Here is a 20,700-nt window from a genome sequence, read left to right on the forward strand (position 1 = left end):
CAAAACTTTATTTGCAAAACCAAGTGGCGGGCCAGTGATTGCCGACCCCGCACTGCAGATTGGCAACGGATTTTATAAGCACAAAAAGCGTCATGAAACCGAGAAAGTGACAAGAGATGCGATGAGCTAAGTGTTACACATTGCATCAATAAAACCCATACCTAGAACGAAAAGGCAGATGACTATTTGGGGGACAAGTCTGCTACGGACATGGCACGTGATGGCTGTGTTCTCGTATATAAAGAGCTGTTGCAGATCAATAAGAACAACTAATAGGGAATAGCAAAAGACACACAGATCGTTCACAAAGGAAACGCACATCCTTAATGACCGCGAAAACTTACTCCGTGTTGGTAATCAGAGAATACAGATTGAAGCGATGGTAAACTCCTGTTTTTTTCCCCTGTAAAATTGGCCAAAACCTCTAAAATGTTGAGAAATGTCAAGACCGAGACTAGTGTTCCACCGTTGGTAGAAATACAGATGCGGGGGCGCCTGGGGTGGCTCTGTTGGTTAAGCATCTGACTTTGGCTCAGGTCATGGTCTCAGGGTTCGTGAGTTCGAGCCCCATATTGGGTGAACTTAAGCCCTGCTTTGGGATTCTCCTTCCCTCCCTCTCTCTCTGTCTCTCTCTCTGCCCCTCGCTCACTTGCGCTCTCTCAAAAATAAAAGAAAAAAGAAACACAGGTGGGTGCCACCTTCTCGGAAAGTTATCTGTATGTATAGAGAGCCTTGAAAACGTCCTTATCCGTGACCCTGTAATTCTTCTTTGGAAGTGTGTCTGTGAGACACGAGAGCATGAAAATCTTACGTGTAGTGACCTGTGTATATTTTTAAAATTTTGTTTTTAAAGTTTTATTTTTTGGGGAGAGAGAGCGTGCACGCGTGCATGAGTGGGGATGGGGTGGAGAGGGGGAGACAGAACTCCAAGCAGGCTCCGTGATGTCAGTGCAGAGCCCGATGTGGGGCTTGAATTCACGAACCGCAAGATCATGACCTAAGCCGAAATCAAGAGTCAAGATACCTAGCCGACTGAGCCCCTCCCCTCCCCCCCGCACCTCTGTACGTAGTGATATTTATCATACCGTTGTCTAAAATCGCAGAATTCAGGGGGCCTGGGTGGCTCATTCGATGAAGCATCCAACTTCAGCTCAGGTCACGATCTCGAGGTTGGTGGGTTCGAGCTCCGAGTCGGGCTCTGCGCTGGTGATGCGGAGCCTGCTGGGGATCCTCTCTGTCCCTCCCCTGCTCGTGCGTGTGCGGTTTCTCCCCCTCTCCCTCTCTCTCTCAGATAAATAAATCTTAAGTAAATAAACAAAATCGCAGAAGAAGTAACTAAATACCGGGGGTGGGGTGGGGGTGGTGGTGGTGGCATGCTTTGTTACACAGTTATTTGTCTAGTGGAGTATCTTAGGTTCAGTGGTTGTTGGGGGCCCGTGTTCAGGAAAGCCTGGACGATGTGGGGACTGCCCTGAGCTCACTTTCGGGACGAGAGCTGGACCCACGTGTCTGTAGTCATCCTCAGGAAGCGTGTGTCCATGTCTCGTCTCTCCTTCTGAGCCACGAAGACGCTGCCAGTCGTCCGTGCTGAGCCTGACCCCCGGTCTGCCTGTCCCGGGGCCTGTGCCCCTCGGTGGGACGCCCCGCGTGGCTTCGCACACCTCCTCGTGGTGTGTTCGTGTCCTGTGGCTCCTCTTGTCATAAAACGCCACAAGTGGGCGGTTCATAAAACAACAGGAATTCATTCTTGTGTAATTCTGGAGCCCAGACCCTGAAATCCCGGGGTCGGCGGGGCCGTGCTTCCTGTGAAGCCTGTGGGGGAGCATCCCCCCCCCCAACCCCGGCCTCTTCCAGCTGCTGGCAGCCGCCGGCGGTCTCTGGCGTCCCGTGGCTCGTGGGTGCGTCCCTCCAGCCTTTGCCTCCTTCACGTGGGCTTCTCCCCCGGGTGCTGTGCCTCCTTTCCTTTTTCCTTTTTTTTTTTTTCAACTAATGTTTTTAAAGCTTTTAAAACTTATTTTGAGAGAGACAGCAAGCGGGGGAGGGGCAGAGAGACAGAGAGAGACCGAATCCCAAGTGGGGCTCTGCACGCTCAGCCCAGAGCCGGACCCGGGGCTCGACCTCGCGAACCACGAGATCGTTCATGATCTGAGCCGAGACCAAGAGTCAGATGCTGAACCGACTGAGCCCCCCAGACCCCCCCCCCCCCCCCGTACCCTTTTCCCATAAGGACAGTCAGGGCCACACTAGCCCGCTCTGATCTCTTTTGAACCTGACCCCCGTCTGCCACACCCTCTTTCCAGAGAAGGTCAGGCCCGCGCCCTAGCGGCGAGAGCGTGAGCCTCTCTTCCGGGGGGGGGCGCCGGCCGGCCTCTCCCTCACGGGGCCTCGCTCTCCCCACAGGGCGCTGGCCCTGAACTGCAGTGCCCCCATCAACGACCGCAAAGGGGCCGAGGCCAAGGACTGGCGGTCGGGGAAGCCGGTGCGGGTCGTGCGGAATGTCAAGGGTCGCAAGCACAGCAAGTACGCCCCCGCCGAGGGCAACCGGTACGACGGCATCTACAAGGTGAGTGGCCCTGCCTGCCCCCGCCGGCCCCGTGCGGCCCCAGACCCCCCACGTTGCCGACGCCGGCCGCTTCCCGCAGGTCGTGAGGTACTGGCCGGAGAAGGGCAAGTCCGGCTTCCTGGTGTGGCGCTACCTGCTCCGGCGGGACGATGCGGAGCCCGGTCCCTGGACGAAGGAGGGGAAGGACCGGATCAAGAAGCTGGGGCTGACCATGCAGGTGCGTCCAGGCCGGGCCCGCCGTCTCTCGCCTGGGAGCCCCGCTCTGGGCTCCTCGGGCCTAATGCCCGCGGAGCCAGGAGCTGCCCCGCGACGCGCCTCGCCTTCCCGGCCGGTCGCTGGGGATCGGGGCAGAGCCTGCCTCAGGGAGGTTTGGGCGGCGAGGGCCCGGCCAGGGGGGGCCTGCCTTCCCGGCCGGAAGCTCCCCCAGGTTCCTGTGATCTTAAGTGATTTCTGGGCACCTGGTTGCACCTCGCGGGCTGTACCCTTTGGATCGTTCAGCCCGTGGATTTTGGGGGTGGGCGGGTGGTGTTTGTGTTCGTGGTTCGGGGGTGGAGAACCACACTTCCTTGTGAGAGCTGTGTTCCGGGAGGGGTTTGTGTGAAATCCGCGCGGAATCCGGTTTCCTCCTTTTCGCCAGGCTCCACGGCGCCTCCAGGCAAACCCACAAAACCGGTGTGACGTGGGGAGGGGTACGCCCTCCGAGCACTCGCTCACCTCCGCCCAGCAGCCGGGGCGCCCACCTCCTGATCCCATCTCCCAGGGCTCACCCGGTGCGGGGCGCGCCTTTGCTGCACCATAATTATGGCTTTTCTGTTCATTACGGCGAGTCTCTACAGCTGATAAGTCGGTGTGGGACTATTTAAGGAATCTTAATTGCCACTGAGAATCAGATACCACCCCCCCCCCCCCCCCCCCCCCCGCCGAGGGTCACCAAAGAGTCGTCTTCTGAACATGACGTTTGTACCTCGGAGAATTTCAGAGGCTAAGGAACGGGAGAGGGAAACAGCCAGGGGACGACGGGAACACCAGCTCCCGGAATATTCACGACTTAACGATTGTGTTCCTAAAGAAGCTTGTCAATCTCTTGACGAAACCCCAGAAAGTCCCACAGGACTGGAGGTGCCTCGGAGATGGGGTTCTAACTCAGTAATGCCTGTCAGACCCCAGAGGAGCCCCAGACTCCTCTAAATTGGGTTGGCGAGCAAGGGCCTTGAGGCCACTTCTTTGTAAGTGAAGTTCTCCCGGGGCGCCCCCTTTCGTTCCGGGGCCTCAGCGGGGCTCCGAAGGCAGAAATCCTGCCTGGCGCCTGGGGAGGGGAGGAGTTTGCCCACCTCTGAATGAAATAGGGGTGCCTGGGTGGCTCAGCTGGCCGAGCGTCCAACTTCTGTTCGGGTCATTATCCCACGGTTCTTGGGTTCGAGCCCCGCGTCCTCAGTGCGGAGCCTGCTTTGAATCCTCCCTTGCTCTGCCCCTCCCCCGCTTGCTCGTGTGTGCTCTCTCTCTTTGTCCCTCTCCCACTTGCTTGCACGCGCTCTCGCTCTCTCTCTCTCTCTCTCTCCCTCAAAAAGAAATAAACATTTAACAAGAGTAAATAGCGAGGGTGATAATTAGACGCTCACTTGCTGGAGCTGCTGCGCAGCGTTTTCCAGGCGTCCCCTCGTCCGACCGCTTCCCCTCCACCCCGTCAGGGCCACGCTGCTCCCTCAGCCCTCTTACTCCTGAGAAGTTGCACAGTTGGGGGTGCGTTTGCCCGAGGCTCCCTGGAGGCTGAGCCGGGAGAGGGAGTCCGAGGCTTGGAGGCCAGAGCGGGGACCGGGGACGGAATGTCGATGGGGTGAGGTGGCAGAAAGGGCGCCGGCCGAGGCGGCGCCCGGTCCCCGGACCCTGTGCTTCTCACCGCCCGACTTGACCCTTTGCAGTACCCGGAAGGCTACCTGGAGGCCCGGGCCAGGAGGGAGAAGGAGAAGGAGAACAGCAAGAGGGAGGCCAAGGAGGAGGACGAGGACGAGGACGAGGACGAGGAGGGGGGCTTCACCTCCCCCAAGAAGGGCAAGGGCAAGCGGAAGTGCCAGTCCGGAGGTAGGTGTCTCTGCGGGCGGCGCCCACGTGCGCGCTCAGCCGCCCGCCCTCGCCCACTCCGCTCTGTCCCGGCAGGGGGCAAGACTGGCACTGGGTCCCCGCGAGGGACACCTAAGAAAAGCAAGGTGGAGCCCTATAGCCTCACGGCCCAGCAGAGCAGCCTCATCAAGGAGGACGAGAACAACACTAAGCTGTGGAGCGAGATCCTGAAGTCGCTCAAAGACGGGCCGGTGAGCGCCCCCCGCCCCCGCCCCCACCGCCCTCCCGCTCGCCCGGCCTGGGCGGCCTCTCCCCTCGCCCTTGTTTACGCGACGGGTAGAGATAGTTCAGCAGCATCACCGCGTTCAGCGCACGGCTCAGCGGCCTCAGGCACACGCACGCTGTCGTGCAGCCGCCCCCGCCACCCGTCTCCAGAACTTTCCATCTCCCCAGACTGAGCCTCTGTTCCCATGAAGTGCTGACTCCCCCGCCCCGGCTCCCACCATCTACTCTCTGTCTCTGTGGACGGGATTCCTCTAGGGACCCCCTGTGCGTGGGGTCACGCGGGACGTTCTTTCTGTGTCTGGCTTCTGTCCCCGCACACAGCAGTGCAAAGCAAATACGCCCCCAGCTTTCCCCTCTCGGGCGTAGTCCCAGGCGCCAGATTGTCCGGTCAGTCTGTGCTCGGCTTTCTAAGGAACCGCCAAACCAGGCCTGTCTTTTTTCGGTCCTCCTGCTCCGAGTGTAGCAGATGACATGGACGGGTCACTGAAAGTGAGCAGCCCGGTGGCCCCTGACCGCGGCCTGTGCCTCGCTCTCCGGAGTCCATTATGTATGCTCAGGCCCTGCCTGTCGCCTCTGATGTCCTCTTTTCGTTTGTTTTGCTTTTTTGAGTTTCTTTGTTTGGGGAGAGAGCGAGCGAGCAGACGAAGGACAGGGAGACCGTGAAAGAGAGAGTCCCACGCAGGCTGCACGCTGTCAGTGCAGAGCTCGATGTGGGGGTTGAGCTCACGAACCGTGAGATTGTGAGCGGGCGCCAGGTGTTTCACCGACTGAGCCGCCCCGGCTCTTGGTCCCGGTCATCCTGTCTCGGGGCCTTCGCCCTCACGGTCCCTCGGCCGCGAGGACCTTCCCCCGCAGTGCTCCTGCTCAGGACTCCTGTGGCAGCCGTGACGAATGACCACGGACTTGGGAGCTCACGGCAACACAAACCCCCGTTCTCTCGCAGTTCTGGAGGGCAGAAGCCCGGATGAGTGCCTAGGGGCCAAAGCCAGGTGCGGGCAGGGCCGGCTCCTTCCAGAAGCTCCAGGGCCCGACCCATTTCCCGTGCTTCCCCGGCGTCTGCAAGTGTCGCATCTTTGGGCCCCGCACGTCGCTCCGGGCTCCGCCTCCCTCTCACAGGGACCCTGGTGATGACGTGGGGCCACCTGGATAACTCAGGGCAGTGTCCCGTCTCAGCGTCCTTAACCCCGTCTGCGAAGTCCCATTAGCTTCACGAGGCGACACCACAAGTCCTGGGATTCAGATGTGGCGTCTTGGGGGCCGTGACCCAGCCGGCCGTGTGTCGTCCTCCCGGTCGCCTTTCTCCTTGCAGCGTCCCGGGGCAGCCCCTCCCCGGCTGCCCGCCGCCCTCCCAGCTCTGCTGCGGCGTCCCGGCCCCGCCTGTCCCATCTTTGGTCCCCCTCCCCCAGCCTCTGAGCGCCACGTTGACAGGCCTTCTTCTGTGGCCCCCAGCGGTGGACCCCGACGCCCAAGCAGCCGCTGACGAGCCCACTCCGGACTCGGGGCCTCTCGGGGCCGCTGTTTTCTTGTGTTAACCGGGGGCGGGCGACAGGTGCCTCCGCCCTGGGTGGGCGTGCCGCTCAGAGGTGGGCTCGGCTCACACGCTCTCCTTCCTCCAGTTCCAGAAGTTCCTGAGTAAAGTGGAGGAGACGTTCCAGTGCATTTGCTGCCAAGAGCTGGTGTTTCGCCCCATCACGACCGTGTGCCAGCACAACGTGTGCAAGGTGAGAGGGGCGGCCGCGGGCCCGGCCGGAAGCTGCCGAAGGGACGGCGTGACCTCCCACTGCCCCGCGCCTGCCGCCACCCCCGGCACGGGGGCTTTGCTGCCACGTGCTCCAGGCGCCCAGGCTCCCGTCACCCCCCTGCCCTGCACCTCATCCTCCCGTGCCTCCGGCGTGCCGCAGAGTAAAACCGGGGACCTAGGCCGCCGCTACCCACCTCCCTGTGACCTGAAGCCATAGGGGCCCTGTGCCTGTCTCTCCAGCAGGCCCTCGCCTGCCTGCCTTGGGAGTGTTCTCTGGTCCCCCCTCCCCTGGAGCATTCTCCCCCAACCCCCACCACGGCTGTGGGTCCGGGGCGGGAAGGGCGGGCAGGAGGGAGGGCTTCCTAGTGGAGGCAGCATCCCAGGTAGGCAGAGCGGCAGGGGCAGGAGCCTGGATGGGCAGGCAGCGGGGGCCTCGAGGGGACGAGGGGTGGAAGGTGGGCCCGGAGGGTAGTCCGTCTTAGGAGGGTGGGCAGGAGGGGAGCCTGGGAGGGGCCGAGACAGGGTGGGCGGGGGCGTCCCGGGCACTGGGGGGGGGGGGGGCTACCGGCATCCCTGGCCCCGCCCACTCGGTTCCGCGAGGCATCCCCAGTCCTGACAGCCGCAGCTGTCCCCGACACCACCCAGCGTCCCCCGGAGGCAGAGTCGCTCGGCGGGGTGCACCGGTGAGCGTGGTTGTTCTGCCGCGTCTTCTGGTCAGAGTCGGTTGGTGGGGACTTCTGTGCGGCCCGGGCAGGCAGTTTGAGAACAGGCTGTCCCCGCCTCCCGAGCGCCCTGCCCTGGCTGGCTGAGTTGCCGGCCTCCTTTCTCGCCTTCGGGCCATCTCCGTGCAGGCCTCAGTGTTAGCTGTCACGCCAGGGGAGGGGCTCAGACCGCCAAGCAGTGTGGCGGGTCAGGCCCTTCACTTTTCCATCCTTGGGCCCCGCTGCCCTGCCTTGTGGCCCGATCGGTGCCTTCAGCCGTGTGGCCGGGGAGAGATGCCCCGTGTGCCCCAAACAAGGCTCTGCCCCTCCCAGCTGTGTGGCCTTGGAGAGCCACCCGGCCCCTCTGAGCCTCAGTTGACTCGGTGCAGAGGAATGGAGTGACACCTTCAGACTCCAGGTGACAGGTGCTGCGGTGGGCTCCAGGTCAGGCCACAGAGAAGGAGCGGACGGTGGGGGGTCTGACAGCGAGTCTCGCCGTGGAGCCGGTGCGGGTGCCGTGGACGGACGGGCTGCTGGCACGTGGGTCTGTCCCCGCTGCTGATCCCTGGCAAGAACTCAGCCTCGGGGGCGGGGGGAGGGGTGCTACAGGAAGGCGGCCTTGGCCCCCACGTCCTAGCATCTGATTTTGGTTTATTTTGTTTTCTTTGACGTTAGAGAGAGAGAGAGTGCGTGTGAGCAAGTAGGGGAGGGGCAGAGAGGGGGGAGACCCCGGATCCAACGTGGGCTCGATGGCGGGGCCTGAACTTACAAACCGTGAGATCATGACCTGAGCCACAAAGTCAGTCCACCGACTGAGCCACCCAGGTGCCCCTGACTTTGGTTTTACTTGATTGAAAAATTATCTTATTGTCGTAAAATGCCCACCATGTAAAACTTGCCTTATTCACCATCTCCAAGCGCACAGCTCTCTGACATCAGGCACACCCACGCTGTCATGCAGCCACCCCCACCCTCCATCTCCAGAATTTTCCACCTCCCCAGACTGAGACTCTTTCCCCATGAAACACGGACTCCCCGCCCCCTGCCCCTCCCCTGGCTCCCACCGTCCGCTCTCTGTCCCTGTGGACGGGACTCCTCTGGGGACCCCCCTGTGCGTGGGGTCACGCGGGACGTGTCCTTCTGTGTCCGGCTCCTGTCACTGCACACGGCGTCCTCCGGGTCCGTCCACGCGGCGGCAGGCGGCAGGACGTCCTTCCTCCCTGAGGCTGGATGATATCCCAGCATGCGGATGGACGCTTGGGGTGTTTCCATCTTGTGGCCGTCGTGAACGATGCAGCAGTCCACAGCCGGAATTTTGAGCGTGGACCCGAATCTTAGTCGTGTTTTTCGTCCCCGGAATCAGGGCCGTAGACCTTACTGGCAAGGATGCGGGAGTTTTGCGACTAAGACGGGAAGCCACGGGCTGCGCACGGCGGTCGGATGTGCCGTGGCACCAGCAGGCTTTCTCCTGTGTCGAGTTTGTCCTTTCCCCCAGGTGCCCGACGCCATCCGTCAGGGGTGCACGCCCACCAGTGCTCGCATCCCTGTGTGCAGGGTCCCGGCCGGGTGCCTGGCGGCTCCGCTTGTGAGAGCGGGCGGCTGGCTCTCCCGGGCTGGTCCGCTGCTCCGCTCTCCCCACCCGGCTTTCTTCTCCAGCGGTCGCTCGGTTGAGAATCGAGTTGGAACCCAGACGGAAATCTGGCTCAGGGCCAGAGATCCTTCCTTCCCTTCCTCCCTGTCTCCCCACCAGCACACGTTTATGGAGCACGTACTACACGTGGGGGTCCTGTGCTTGGTGCTGGTGGGGACTGTCTGGTCCGTGTCCCACGAGGACATTCGTGGAAGATGATTCCCGGAAGGTGGAAGGTGCCATTTTAAGACGGGGCAGGGGAGGGTCTGGCTTCAGCTCAGGTCCTGATCTCACGTTTGTGAGTTTGAGCCCAGCATCGGGCTCAGTGCTGACCGTGCAGAGCCCACTTCGGATCCTGTCTCCCCCTCTCTGCCCGCCCCCTGCCCCCGCCAGCTTGTGCTCTCAAAAAAAAAAAAAAAAAAAAAAGACAGGTAGGGTGAGGGCCGCTTCTGACATTCGAGGGTCATCAAGGAAGGGCCCTCTGAGGAGGCGGCCCGAGCCGAGGCGTGAGTGCCAGGAGAGCCAGAGGACAGAGCTGAGGGGCAGCGCGACCTCAGTACCGAGGCCTGGAGGCCGGGATGAGCTTGGAGTCCGTGAGGAGCCCCGGGGAGGCCAGGCTAGAGGTAGAAAACAAGACCGACGGTCAGGAGGGGCCTCCGGACCCTGTGAGACGTCGGTAATTGTCGCTGGCTCCGTCCTGGGGACGCGGGCGGCTGGCTCGGACGGGGCCGCTCACCCCCCTCTGTCTTGCAGGATTGCCTGGACAGATCCTTCCGGGCGCAGGTGTTCAGCTGCCCGGCCTGCCGCTACGACCTGGGCCGGAGCTATGCCATGCAGGTGAACCAGCCGCTACAGGCCGTCCTCAACCAGCTCTTCCCCGGCTACGGCAGCGGGCGGTGATCCTCAAATGCTTCTCGCCGGTAGTGTTTTTTTTTTGGAAAAAAAAAAAAAAAAAGTGTCACAGGGGTCTTGGCCCCCTCTTTTGTGTTTAGTGGGCTTAACTTAAACAGGTAGCTTTTCCTCCACTCCCTAAAAAGCCTCGTCTTCCTGGTTTTGTTTTGTTTTGTTTTGTTTTGTTTTAACCTACACATTTCCCGGAGTTTGTATTACGGCTCGAAGAAAGAAGGAAAGAAAGTTGGACTTGTCAGTGTTGTGTTTTGGTTTTAGAAAAATACAAAGCCTGCAGTTTATCAGCAGAACAACAAACACAAACAATTTTTTCTGAAGATGGAATTCAAAACGCCTTGGCGCGAAGGCTGCTCGTGTTCCCGGCGCCAAGTTCCCAGAAGTTCCTGCCGCCGCCGAGCCAGAAGGCGCCCGGCCGCCCAGAACAATCTTTTTCAAGGTGCGTGGCTTCGGCCTCTGAAGTTGAAAGCGAGCGCATCTCCCTGACCGCGCGTCTTGCCGCCTAGAAGCCAGCAAGGCAGCGCCTGCTGGCGGCCCGGGGGGTGGCCGGCCCCACCGTCACCCACGGGGAGGGTGACAAGAAGCGAGGAGCCCCCTCCGGCCCCGAAGCCATCCCCCAAGTTTGCTTTCACGTGGCAGCCGCCCCACGCAGAGCCCTCCTCCCTCGGGGTGAGCGGACAGGAGTCGCCCCGAAGCCGCCGCCCCCGGACCTCCGCGCGGGGCTGGGCGGACCTCCGCGCGGGGCTGGGCGGACCTCCGCGCGGGGCTGGGCGGGCGGCCGAGTGCCCGCTGTCTCGTCTGCCGCGCCACGGAAGCGGACGTTCGAAGCCATGTTCAAGTGCCTTTGGGTCTTTTCTTCTGTTGGAAACGTGGGGCTCTCTTTTTAGCACTGAATTGTCGAAAATGCCAACCAGATCCTAAAACTGTGGTTAACCTGTTCTTCCCGATAGCGGGTGAGTGTTTGGGGGAGATTTCTTTTATGTCCATCCTTTCCACTGAATTTTCAACTCCCCGATCGAGAATTCTAAGAGGGAATTTTTTTTAAGTACTTTTTTTCTGAATGAAATTTTTTTGTAGTTATTGTATATGTACCAAGAAAACTATAACTTAGGGTTTGGTTGTGTTTCTGGTTTTGTTTTGTTTTGTTTTGTTTTTTGGTTTTGTATTTTTTTGGAATGATTTGTTAATTTTTCTAACTTTACCAAAGTTTGCAGCTTTTACCTCAATAGAACAGGAATATTTTAAATCCCATAACTGCAGACAAACTGGAGTGGTGTCGTTTTAAAAAGTCTTTCTTTTTTCCTTATTATTAGGTTGTTAATGTATTAGGAAGAAACAGCGAAATCCTGTGTAGGCTTTTTCTAAACAGTTCAATATTCTTTGTCCAAATTTTAGATTCTTGGAATAAATGCCTTTTACAGATGCATTGGGTTGTGTCTTCTGTCGGCGAATGGTTTTGTGGTCTGCCAGGCAGGGACCTCTTTGGTTCCCCGTATTTCGCGTTCTGTTCACGAAAGCCCCAGGAAGACAGGCCTGGCAGGTGGCATCCGTCCCCTCCAGAGGAGAGGACGGGCTGACGACAAGGCGGTGTGCCGTGATTGGGCTGGGACTTTTACGGGGCCCACCAGCCCGGGCCAAGGGGCCACATCCAGCCTTCCGGCTTGGAACCAGGGCCCACTTCCTGCTCCCCAAGGTCAGTGGACTGTTCCCGTTTACGTGTGAGGAAACGGACAGCCACCCCCTCCATTAGGCGCTCGGCCTGAAGTCACATGATCCTAGAGAGGTCTCTGCGGGCCAGGGGGCTCCTGACGGCCTGACACGCTCTCTTGTCTCCAGCAGAAGTTGGAGGTCAAGGATGGTGACGGGTTAACCATCCACTGCAGGGAGAGGCGCAGCTGAATCCTGCAGAGGGAGGAGTTTCCGTCCACCTGGTCCCCACACCTTTCCTTGACGCGGGCGGCTCTGACTTGATAGCCAGGAAGGCGTTCTGCCCCGTTTGGTCCTCTCGATGCATCACGTGTGCCCTTGAAAGCATGCTGGGTGGGGGCGGGGCGGAGAGCTAAAGGGGCCGGGCTGCCTCGCGGGGCGAGGGGAATGTTCTAGGTCTGCTGATGGTTGTGCTCCTCTGCGGAAATACTCAAGTCCTTCGAGTTGTAACACTTCTTGCATGGGTCATTTTCGTGGTGTGTCAAATGTCAACTGTGAACGCGCAGAGGAAGTGCCCCAGACGTGCCCCAGGCCGGCCCCCCAGCCCCCAGGGGCAGAGCACACGGAGGTGGGTTTGTTGTCGAGACTGTTGGCTTTTTGGACGGTCCTCTCATTTTAAAAGTTACGAACAACGTCTCTTGTTAAAAATTAGCGAAACCCAGGAAACTGTGGAAATGCCGGGCAGAAGCGATCACAATATTAGGCGTATTTCTTTCCTGGTTTGCTTTGGTTTTTATGGTTATGTAACCGCTTTATCGAGATACATTTCGCGTTGCCCTCAAGTTCACCCGTTTAGAGTGTAAAGTTAACTCGTTTTTAGTATGTTCAGAGTCCCGCGACCATCACCTTTAGTTCCGGAACATTCTCACCCTGAAAAGGAATCCCATCCCCCTCTCCCGGCCCCCACGAGCCCCCTTCCCGTCCGTGGATGAGCCTGTTTGGGACATTTCACACGCGTGAACTCACACCCCGCGTGGCCTCTCGTGTCTGGTTCCCCGCCTGAGCGTCGTGCGTTCGGGGGTCTTCACATGGGAACCCGTGTCACTGTTTCACTCCTTTTAAAGGCTGAATAATATTCCATTATATGGATTAACCACCCGTTTTTAAATCCACCCGGGTGACTTTGTTGTGATCTTTTTTTAAGTTTTTTATTCACTTTGAGAGAAAGTTTATGTGAAAGCGAGGGGAGGGGCCGAGAGAGGAGAGAGAGAATCCCAAGCAGGCCTTGCATCGCAGTCAGCGCAAAGCCTGGCCCGGGCTCGAACCCGTGAATGACGAGGCCATGGCCTGAGCTGAGATGAAGAGTCAGACGCTTAACTGACTGCCCCCACCTGGTTGACTTCATTTTTCCTAATACTTTTTTTCTCAGTTTATTTATTTTGGGAGAGCGAAAGAGAGAGAGAGAGAGAGAGAGAGAATCCCAGGCAGGCTCCGAGCTGTCCGCACAGAGCCCGATGTTGGGGCTCAAACCCACGAACCCTGGTTATAAAATCGGCTCGTGATCCCTTTGGAACATTTGAAAACTGGGTATATGCGGGAAAAAAAAAAAAGTCAAAAGACCTACTGCCTTGTGCCGGTTTTCTCTTCATTTCCGTTCATTTCCCGAGTTACCACTCTGTCTAGCACCTTAGGAAACGAACAGATGTGAGCGGTGGTCTGGCGTGTGCATATTCGTGTGTGTGTTCAAAAATGTGAAATCTACACGGATGTCCAGTGATACATACTTGGAGTGAAATGGGACGTTGGGATTCCTCCTCTGAATGTACTTCTAAAAAGGAATTTTTTTTTTTTTTTTAAACACAAAGGAGATGCCTTTCCAACCATCTGTACTTACGCATTAGACTGGCCTGTGTGTGGGAGGGGAGTCCCAGCCCTGTACCTTGCCCTTCTGGGGAAGATGAAGACCAGTTAGAAATGAGCCCCCTCCAGGGCCACCTGGGTGGCTCAGTCGGTCAGGTGTCTGACTCTTGGTTTTGGCTCAGGTCACGATCTTCTGGTTCATGGGTTTGAGCCCCACGTGACCTCCATGCTGCGGAGCCTGCTTGGGATTCTGTCTCCCTCTCTCTCAACCCCCGCCCCCCCCCCCCCGGGGCTGGTGCAGAAGGCCCCCTGGCTTGTTCAGGGAGACATCCAGGGTGGCTCCCAGTAGCAGCCTTGCCTGAGATTCGCACCTGTCTGCAAAGACTTGGAGAAAACCCAGGTGATTTATCCCCATGCGAATTTGTCCCTTTGAAAATTCTGCTTCCTTCCTACTTTGCACAGGACACTTTTTTAATTAAATGGCAACGATCACGCTTTTTTCCTAACCTTTTATTATGCAAACTTTCAAACAGAAAGTTATGGTGAACCCCAGAATATTCCTCCCATCTGGATTCTACAGTCGTTCAGATTTTTACATAATAGGTGGTGTTTTAAAGTCTCCCTACACAAGATAAGAAAGTTGGCAACCTATTTAGGTGCTCTAATAAAAAAAAAAAAAAAAAAAAAAAAAAGGATTTCAGAGTCTGTGAAATCCAAACACCTGATATTTACGTCTTAGAGGATAAACTTGGAAGTAGAATAGGGGGGGGGTGGTGAGTGGGGGGGGATCCCCTCCATTATTGCATCGTGGATGCCGTGTTGCCATGATCAAATGCGTTTGTCTTTCCCACTGGTTCGGGAGTTCCTTGGGGACAGTTACTACTTGGCATCTTTAAAATTAAATTTAAACTACACGAGGAATGTATGAATACAGTCCCATGAGAATTGAAAACCTCCCTGAACAGATTCACATCCCCACTGACTACTCTTTTTAGCAGTGCGGATCTATCCCCTCTCCAAAGGTGTCCTTTTCTCCATTTCAGGGCGGCCTTTCTGTGTGCCTTGACACGGATGCGTGCCCTTTAGAAACCACACGACACTGGTCTCTGTGTTTGTGTCCATAACGTCGGTTGCTGGATACAGAGTTCTGGACCATTCTGCAGCTTGCTCACCAACGTGGGTAGGGGATGGATCCAGGGCTGGGCATGTAGACCCACCTCTTGTTCAACTGTTACACGGTTGAAAGTCCTGTAGAGCGCCCAGTGCCCTAAGTTCCCTGCCTAGTTCCCTAGTGCCCTAAGTTACCTGCCCAGTTCTGGTGTAGAGCACCGCCTTGGAAACGGCTGCACCCTGCGCTGCAGCCTGTAACCTCTGAAGGCGTTGCATGAAGTACCTGACCTCCCGGGGTCCAGGGTGGATAATATTTACAATGTTACTGGAGAAACTCCTGCGGCTGATCTGCATGCCTGCCTGCGGCTCGGTGCGCGCCCCACTGCTGTCTACTGCGCAAGTGGTAACAGCAATGACAGTGGTAAACCCACTCATGAGAAGCCACCCACGCAAGCCCTTTGTGTGTCTGGTCCCACTCGATTCTTGCAACATCCCTGGAGGAGGGGCAGGCGGTGGAGGGAGCTGTTACCATCGTTAGCGACTTCACAGGGGTAACCGAGGCCCAGAGAGGTCCCAGTGAGGCATGGAGCCCGGCGGACCTTCGAACCTTGGTGTTAGGGACTGTCTTGTGTTAGGGAACTCGGGGAAGCGCACCTAACTACCCCGAGGGCCTTGCGGGTTTGCAAAGGTTTGTTGATTGTGATGGAAATAAATTTGGCTTTTGGGGGGGGCCCGAGGAGGGGCGCTTGCTGCTTGACTTTATATTTCTCCAGTTCTTTTGTTACATGGATTGCACCGGAGCTGTCTCCCCCCTCGGGATTTAAAGGAGTGGGAAACTCTGCGTCCAAGTTCCGGCCGCGAGTCTCGAACCCCGTCGCCGTGCCACCCCGTCCTGGTGCTGATGTTGTGCTAGGTCTCACGTACTCAGTTGCAGCCTGATAACCGGGGCGGGGCCCGGACCCTGATTGGCATTCGCCTCAGCCAGTCCGCGCCTCGGGCTCACCCCGCAAGCCAATGCTCACTTGCCCCGGTGCGGTCGTTGGGCGGTCCCCGAGGCGCCCTTGTCAATCCGAGGCCCAGCCACCGTCGGGTTGGTGGCTGCTGCCTTGACTGGCGTGCGCCGCTTCCAATGAAAACGGAGCCGGTCAGCGGGCACGTGGGTGGGCGCCGGCGTGTCCCGTCCGGCCAGCCAATGGGGAGACGAGGCCGGGGCCGACACCCGCCCAATCGAGGCGCGCGGGGGGCGGGTCGTGCGATGTTGATGGGTCCGGCGGAGGGGAGGGGCGGAGCTGTCAGCGACAGCCAATGGGCGCGCGGGCGTGGGCTCGGGGCCCAATGGCAGCCAGGGCGGAGCTGGCGCGCGGCCTCATAAGCCCCGCCCGGGCGCTCGCGGAGGGCTCGGCCGCCAGCGACCGAGCGGGGCCCGGCCCGAGCGGGGCCTGGGGGTGCGACGCCGAGGGCGGGGGAGCGCGCGCCGCTGCTCCGGACCGGGCCGCGCGCGCCGCCTCAGGTGAGCCCGCGGGGAGGCGGCCGCCGCGTCGGCGCTCGGGCCCCGCCGCAGCCGCCGCCGCAGCCGCCGCCGCCGCCGCCGCCCCCGCGCCGCGCCCCGGGCTGCGGGCGGGCGCCCGGGACTCGAGGCCCAGGCCTCGGGCGCGGCCTGCTCGGGCCGCGGCCGCCGCGCTTTGTCCCGGCCCGCGAGGCGGTTGGGGGCGTTAACCGCCCGGCCCGGGGGGGGGGTGGGGGCGCCCGGCGGGGCCTCGGGCGGGGGCGGCCGCGGCCGGACAATGGCGGGCCCGGGGGCGGGAGGCGGGGGCGTCCGGGCCGGGGCCGGGGGCGCGCGGGGGCTGGGCCGGGGCGTCCCCGCCGGCCCTGCACAAAAGATGACAGCGTGGGTGGCCCGGCCCGGCCCGGCCCTGCCCGGCTGGGCCCCTCTTTATTATTCACAACAATCCTGATAATTAAACAAAATGAGGAGAGAGGCCGAGACGGAGAGCTCGCGAGCGCCGGCGATCCCAGGCCCCGGCCAGCGCCCGCCTGCGCGTCCGCCGCTCTGCGCGCCCCGGTGGGGCCGCCGGGGCGCTGCCCGGTGGCGCCCCCCGCCGTGGCCGTCGCTGCCCCCCACCCCCGCCCCGAGGCAGCCCGCCGCGCCGTCGCGGCTTCCACACCTGCCCCCGAAGAGAGGCGTGCAGTCTGGATTTTTTAAATTAAAACCCGTGTCCACTTGGTATGCACCTCGCAGCTTCCGGACGCGTCCCCTCAGTGCCTCCCCCTCCGAGCCCCGTCGTAGAAATAGACTGTGGAGTCGCTCCCCGCGGCGACCCCGTTGGGCCGTCCCATCTCGTCCCTTCCCCGTGGGAGCTGGGGCTCGGCTTCGTTCTGAAAGGGACCGGCCCCGGCCCGGCAGCGTGCGAGGGCCTGGGTGTGCGCGCGGTGGGCGCGATGACACCGGGTGCCGTGGGGTGCGTGTCCACCTGGGCGCGGTGGAAGGCTTTCCACGAGATTGTTCTGCCCCCCTCTGGGGGTGCGGGAGGCCTGGACTGCGCTCTGGTGCGTCCCCGGCTGTTTGGCTGGGGGAGGAGGCTTTTGTTTTCCTAATTCGGGTGCACCTGGGGAACTGTTTCCCGAGTTAGGAAACTAGCGGGAAGGTGGGTCCAGTAATCCGTGGGGTCCAGTAATCCCGTGACACGCGCGGTGTGTGTTCTTTTCCGTGTGTTTCTGCCAGTGGCATTTATTCAGCAAGCTCCCTCGGGTCCCGTTGGGTGCTGGCTCTGCCTGGGGGTCTGAGGATACTGGGATTGCATTTAAGGCTTGGGTGCCCTGCCCCACGGCTCTGCACAACCATTTACGTGGCTGTCTCCAGGCGGCAGAAAGCCCCTAAGACGGGCTCATTAGACGACTCTACGGGCTTTTATCGGTGCCATCCGAGAGCTAATGACTCCCCTAATTCTCAAATAATAGCTTCCTTATGAGGCTTGGGGAGGGATTGTCAACTCGCTGGTCAGCCTTTTCTTGCCACCTCTGGGAGAGCCGTGGATGGCCTCTCTCCTCCCTGCAGTTTGTTTTCTGGAACCCTGAAGGACAGAGTGGGAAAGTCGCGGAGTCAACTTGTGATTGTCTGAGTCGAGGCTTTCTGAAACTCGCTGGCCCTCTTTCCGTGTTTCTGATTGGATGCTTGGCCAACCCCGGTGTTCTTCCATTTGTGCTGCGGACACCGTGCAGGTCAGACTGCCCTGCCCTGGGGGACGTCACCGCTGGGGGGCAAAGGGGGTGGCCGGGGTGCGGTTGCACACAAGCGCCCAGGTGTTGTGGCGGATGCACGCGGGCGCTGTGTCCGTCCCCGCCGGTGAGCTGTGTGTCCATTCGCGTGAGCGTGTAGCCATTGACCCGAAATAGATACACACGGGTGTCGGGACGATTGATTTTCTCGCGTTTTCGAAACCTTTCCTCTTTGTGGGTGGGCTGCTGAGGAAATGTTAACTGCTGGAATCGAAAGGTGTTGCTGACGGGTCACTTAGGACCCGCCCGGCCTTTGTTGTAGTTTCCCTGTCCCTGTGCCATCCCGCAGGAGTCCTCTGGGCTCTGGGGTGGACAGCGACCCCCCCCCCCCCGCCCCCCACTATGCCCCTTTCCCCCACCCTGGCGACTCTGTACTTGGTCCTGCATTTCGTTTGGCCGCCTTCTCTGCTGGTTTCTCGCCCCTGCCCTCCAGCGCCCCGCCCCCTTCCCCTGGAGGGGCTCGGCCATCTGTTCCTGGGTTCTATCTGACACCTGTGACAGTGGGCACGTTTGAGCGCTGGAGCAGGTTATGGAGAATTCCTAACTTCAGGGGGCCTCAGTGTTAGCGGGGGAAGGGACAGGTGGGCGCCCTGGGGTGTGAAGTCCACCATCCGTGGGGCCTGGTTCAGGAACAGGCAGCACCAGGGGATGCGTGCTGATGGACCCAGGCGCTGGCTGACGGGCCTTTCTGGGTGGCTTTTTTCCCCGGGATCTGGAAGCGTGTGAGGTTCAGAGCTGTGTGTGTGACCTCGGGCCAGTCGCTTGCTCAAGAACCAAGCTGGGGGGGGGGGGGGGCGGCGAGGGTGGAGAACAAATGAACTCCTGGCAGAGGGCACGACTGGGAGGGCCCCGCAAACCCCTCGGTCCCCACCATGCCTCACCCGCAGCCCGGGCCGGCCAGGGTTCCTGGTTCTGCCCCAGAGACTTGTCCCCGGGGCTGCTCTGTGGCGCCTCAGTGCCCCAGCTCCTTCCTGCCCCGCCCCCCCCCGTGCCTCTGCTTCTGGCTGAGGGTGCCGGGCGGCGGAGGAGAGTGCCGAACCGGGACCCCGTTCTGACCTGCTGTTCTTGGCCGTGTCTCCGGATTCCTGTCCCCAGAGAGGCTTCCGAGTCTGAGGGACCTGGGTGCAAATCCCTCCTCTGGAGTCAGTCACTTTCCTTCCCTGGGCCTTGCATTTCTCATCTGTAAAATGGGTACAGCGAGAGCCCCTCGTAGGTCATTGTGGGGATCGGAGGGGATGAGAGGCACTGAGTGTCTCGTGTGGCAGCAGGAGCTCTGAGCGGGACTGGGTTGACCTGCTGCTGCAACCATCTGCTTCTTTCCGGGGCTCCCTCTGCCTGTCACCGTTCCGCTGGATTGTTCTCCGTGGGACCGTCCTGGGCACCGTAGGGGGCTGAGCAGCATCCCTGGCCCCACCCACTTGATGTCAGGAGCCACCCCCAGTGTGACAACCACAGATGTCCCCTGGGGCACGCAGTCGCCCTGAGAGCCCGTCACTTAGCCTTTAACCCTGGTATTTGGTTGTGACCCCGATCTGCCTCAAGTTCCGGTTTCCTTTGTCCCCCTCCTCCCCTCCGTTCTTGAATAGGGAGGGGCCCATGTTTGTAGACGGTGCCAGCCGTACGCAGCCTGGCTGTCCGGGTCCTTCCCGACTGTCGCTCTGGCCTTCCCAGCCCGTAGCTTCCACTCCAGGAGAGGCGCACACCCACAGGCTCCCCCAGGCCCCCCCACCGCCATGGTGCAGGGATCTTCAAGGGCTGTTCCCGTCACGAGCCCCCCGGGGCGCCCTGCCCAGGCTTTCACCTCTCCTGTTCCCCCCAGCCCCCCGCCATACCCCTTCCTGTCACTTTGCTTAACCGTTCTCTCTGAGTCGACTCGAAGGTGACTCACGTCCTTAATCTCGCCTCCTCCTGAACAGAAATGTCCCCAAAGTCGTGGGTCTGTTAATAAGCTGGTTGCAGGTCTACAACGAAATAGATTTAACTACGACGTTAACAAGAAAAGTTTGTGTCACGCCATTGGCCAGGGCGGGGTGGCTTGAGGAATTGATTCTGTTGTTGGACGAATTGGATTTTGAGGGTCTCATTGGTTAGAGAGGGCATCCGTGGCATCTGGTCTGTCACTTTTCAGTCTTGTTCCCTCAGGGAGCTTTTGGAAACTGTAAAAACGGTCTTCCTCTCCTCAGAACCCTCTGGTGGCTTCCTGTTGTCCCTGGAAAAAACTCGAGACCCTTTCCCGTGGCCTCCCTGCTCTGTCCTCTGTGATCTGTCCTTTCTCCCCGCCCTCCTCCTCCCCCTCCCGTGCCTGCTCCCTCAGTCCTAACCAGCTTCCCTGCCTCAGGGCCTTTGCACTTGCTGTCCCTGCACTCTTCTAGCCAGCTGGCTCCTTGTCACTCAGGTCTCTGCTCAGAGGCCGTCCCTGACCACACTGCCTAAACTCACCCTTGCGACCACCCTCTCTCCCCGCCCTGCCTTTTCATCTTTGCATTTAGCCCTGCTGTAAATACATATTAAGCTGTTTATGTGTTTATGGTCCATCTCGTTCACAGGACAGAAGCTCCTTTTGTGAAGGGTTAGAGAGTAGATAGTGTTGGCTTTACAGGCCGGTCTCTGTCCCCACTGCTCTGCCATCGTAGCATGAAAGTATGGAAATAAATGAGTGTGTTTGTTTTCCAATAAAACTTTATTCATGGTCACAGAATTGTGAATTTCACATACTTTTTGCATGTGATGAACTATTTTTCTTCTTTTGATTTTTTTTTTTTTCTCACCTCATCACTTAAAAATGTCAGAACCAGGGGCGCCTGGGTGGCGCAGTCGGTTAAGCGTCCGACTTCAGCCAGGTCACGATCTCGCGGTCTGTGAGTTCGAGCCCCGCGTCGGGCTCTGGGCTATGGCTCAGAGCCTGGAGCCTGTTTCCGATTCT

The 20,700-nt window shown here is 59.6% G+C and overlaps 2 protein-coding genes and 1 long non-coding RNA gene across 13 annotated transcripts in view; 2 read left to right on the top strand and 1 right to left on the bottom strand.

The window, feature by feature from the left end:
• The window catches only part of UHRF1 (ubiquitin like with PHD and ring finger domains 1), a 33,124-nt gene extending 23,211 nt beyond the window's left edge, over positions 1 to 9,913 (top strand). Inside the window, exons 12-17 of one of the 2 annotated variants that reach the window (XM_043586261.1) lie at positions 2,401 to 2,563; positions 2,643 to 2,780; positions 4,483 to 4,642; positions 4,718 to 4,872; positions 6,523 to 6,627; positions 9,732 to 9,913. In XM_043586261.1, coding sequence (XP_043442196.1) covers positions 2,401 to 2,563; positions 2,643 to 2,780; positions 4,483 to 4,642; positions 4,718 to 4,872; positions 6,523 to 6,627; positions 9,732 to 9,878 — 868 coding nt within the window. In that variant the 3' untranslated portion in view covers positions 9,879 to 9,913. Of the gene's footprint in view, positions 1 to 2,400; positions 2,564 to 2,642; positions 2,781 to 4,482; positions 4,873 to 6,522; positions 6,628 to 9,731 lie in introns of both variants that reach the window. The other variant, XM_043586260.1, reaches the window with a different exon arrangement.
• Positions 9,914 to 9,998: 85 nt separating this feature from the next.
• LOC122486745 lies at positions 9,999 to 11,481 on the bottom strand. The gene is made up of 2 exons (XR_006298217.1): positions 10,639 to 11,481; positions 9,999 to 10,594 (listed from the first exon to the last, which is right to left on the bottom strand). It is a non-coding gene; the product is annotated as an uncharacterized LOC122486745 (long non-coding RNA).
• A 4,414-nt stretch (positions 11,482 to 15,895) lies between these two features.
• KDM4B (lysine demethylase 4B) overlaps positions 15,896 to 20,700 on the top strand; it is a 133,942-nt gene continuing 129,137 nt past the window's right edge. For 7 of the 10 annotated variants that reach the window (XR_006298219.1, XM_043586265.1, XM_043586267.1 and 4 more), the window contains exon 1: positions 15,901 to 16,011. The gene's annotated coding sequence lies outside the window, so the exon portion shown is untranslated. Of the gene's footprint in view, positions 16,012 to 20,700 lie in introns of all 10 variants that reach the window. The other 3 variants (XM_043586269.1, XM_043586274.1, XM_043586272.1) reach the window with 2 other exon arrangements.

The sequence above is a fragment of the Prionailurus bengalensis genome, chromosome A2 (assembly GCF_016509475.1).
Source record: "Prionailurus bengalensis isolate Pbe53 chromosome A2, Fcat_Pben_1.1_paternal_pri, whole genome shotgun sequence".
NCBI lineage: Eukaryota > Metazoa > Chordata > Mammalia > Carnivora > Felidae > Prionailurus > Prionailurus bengalensis.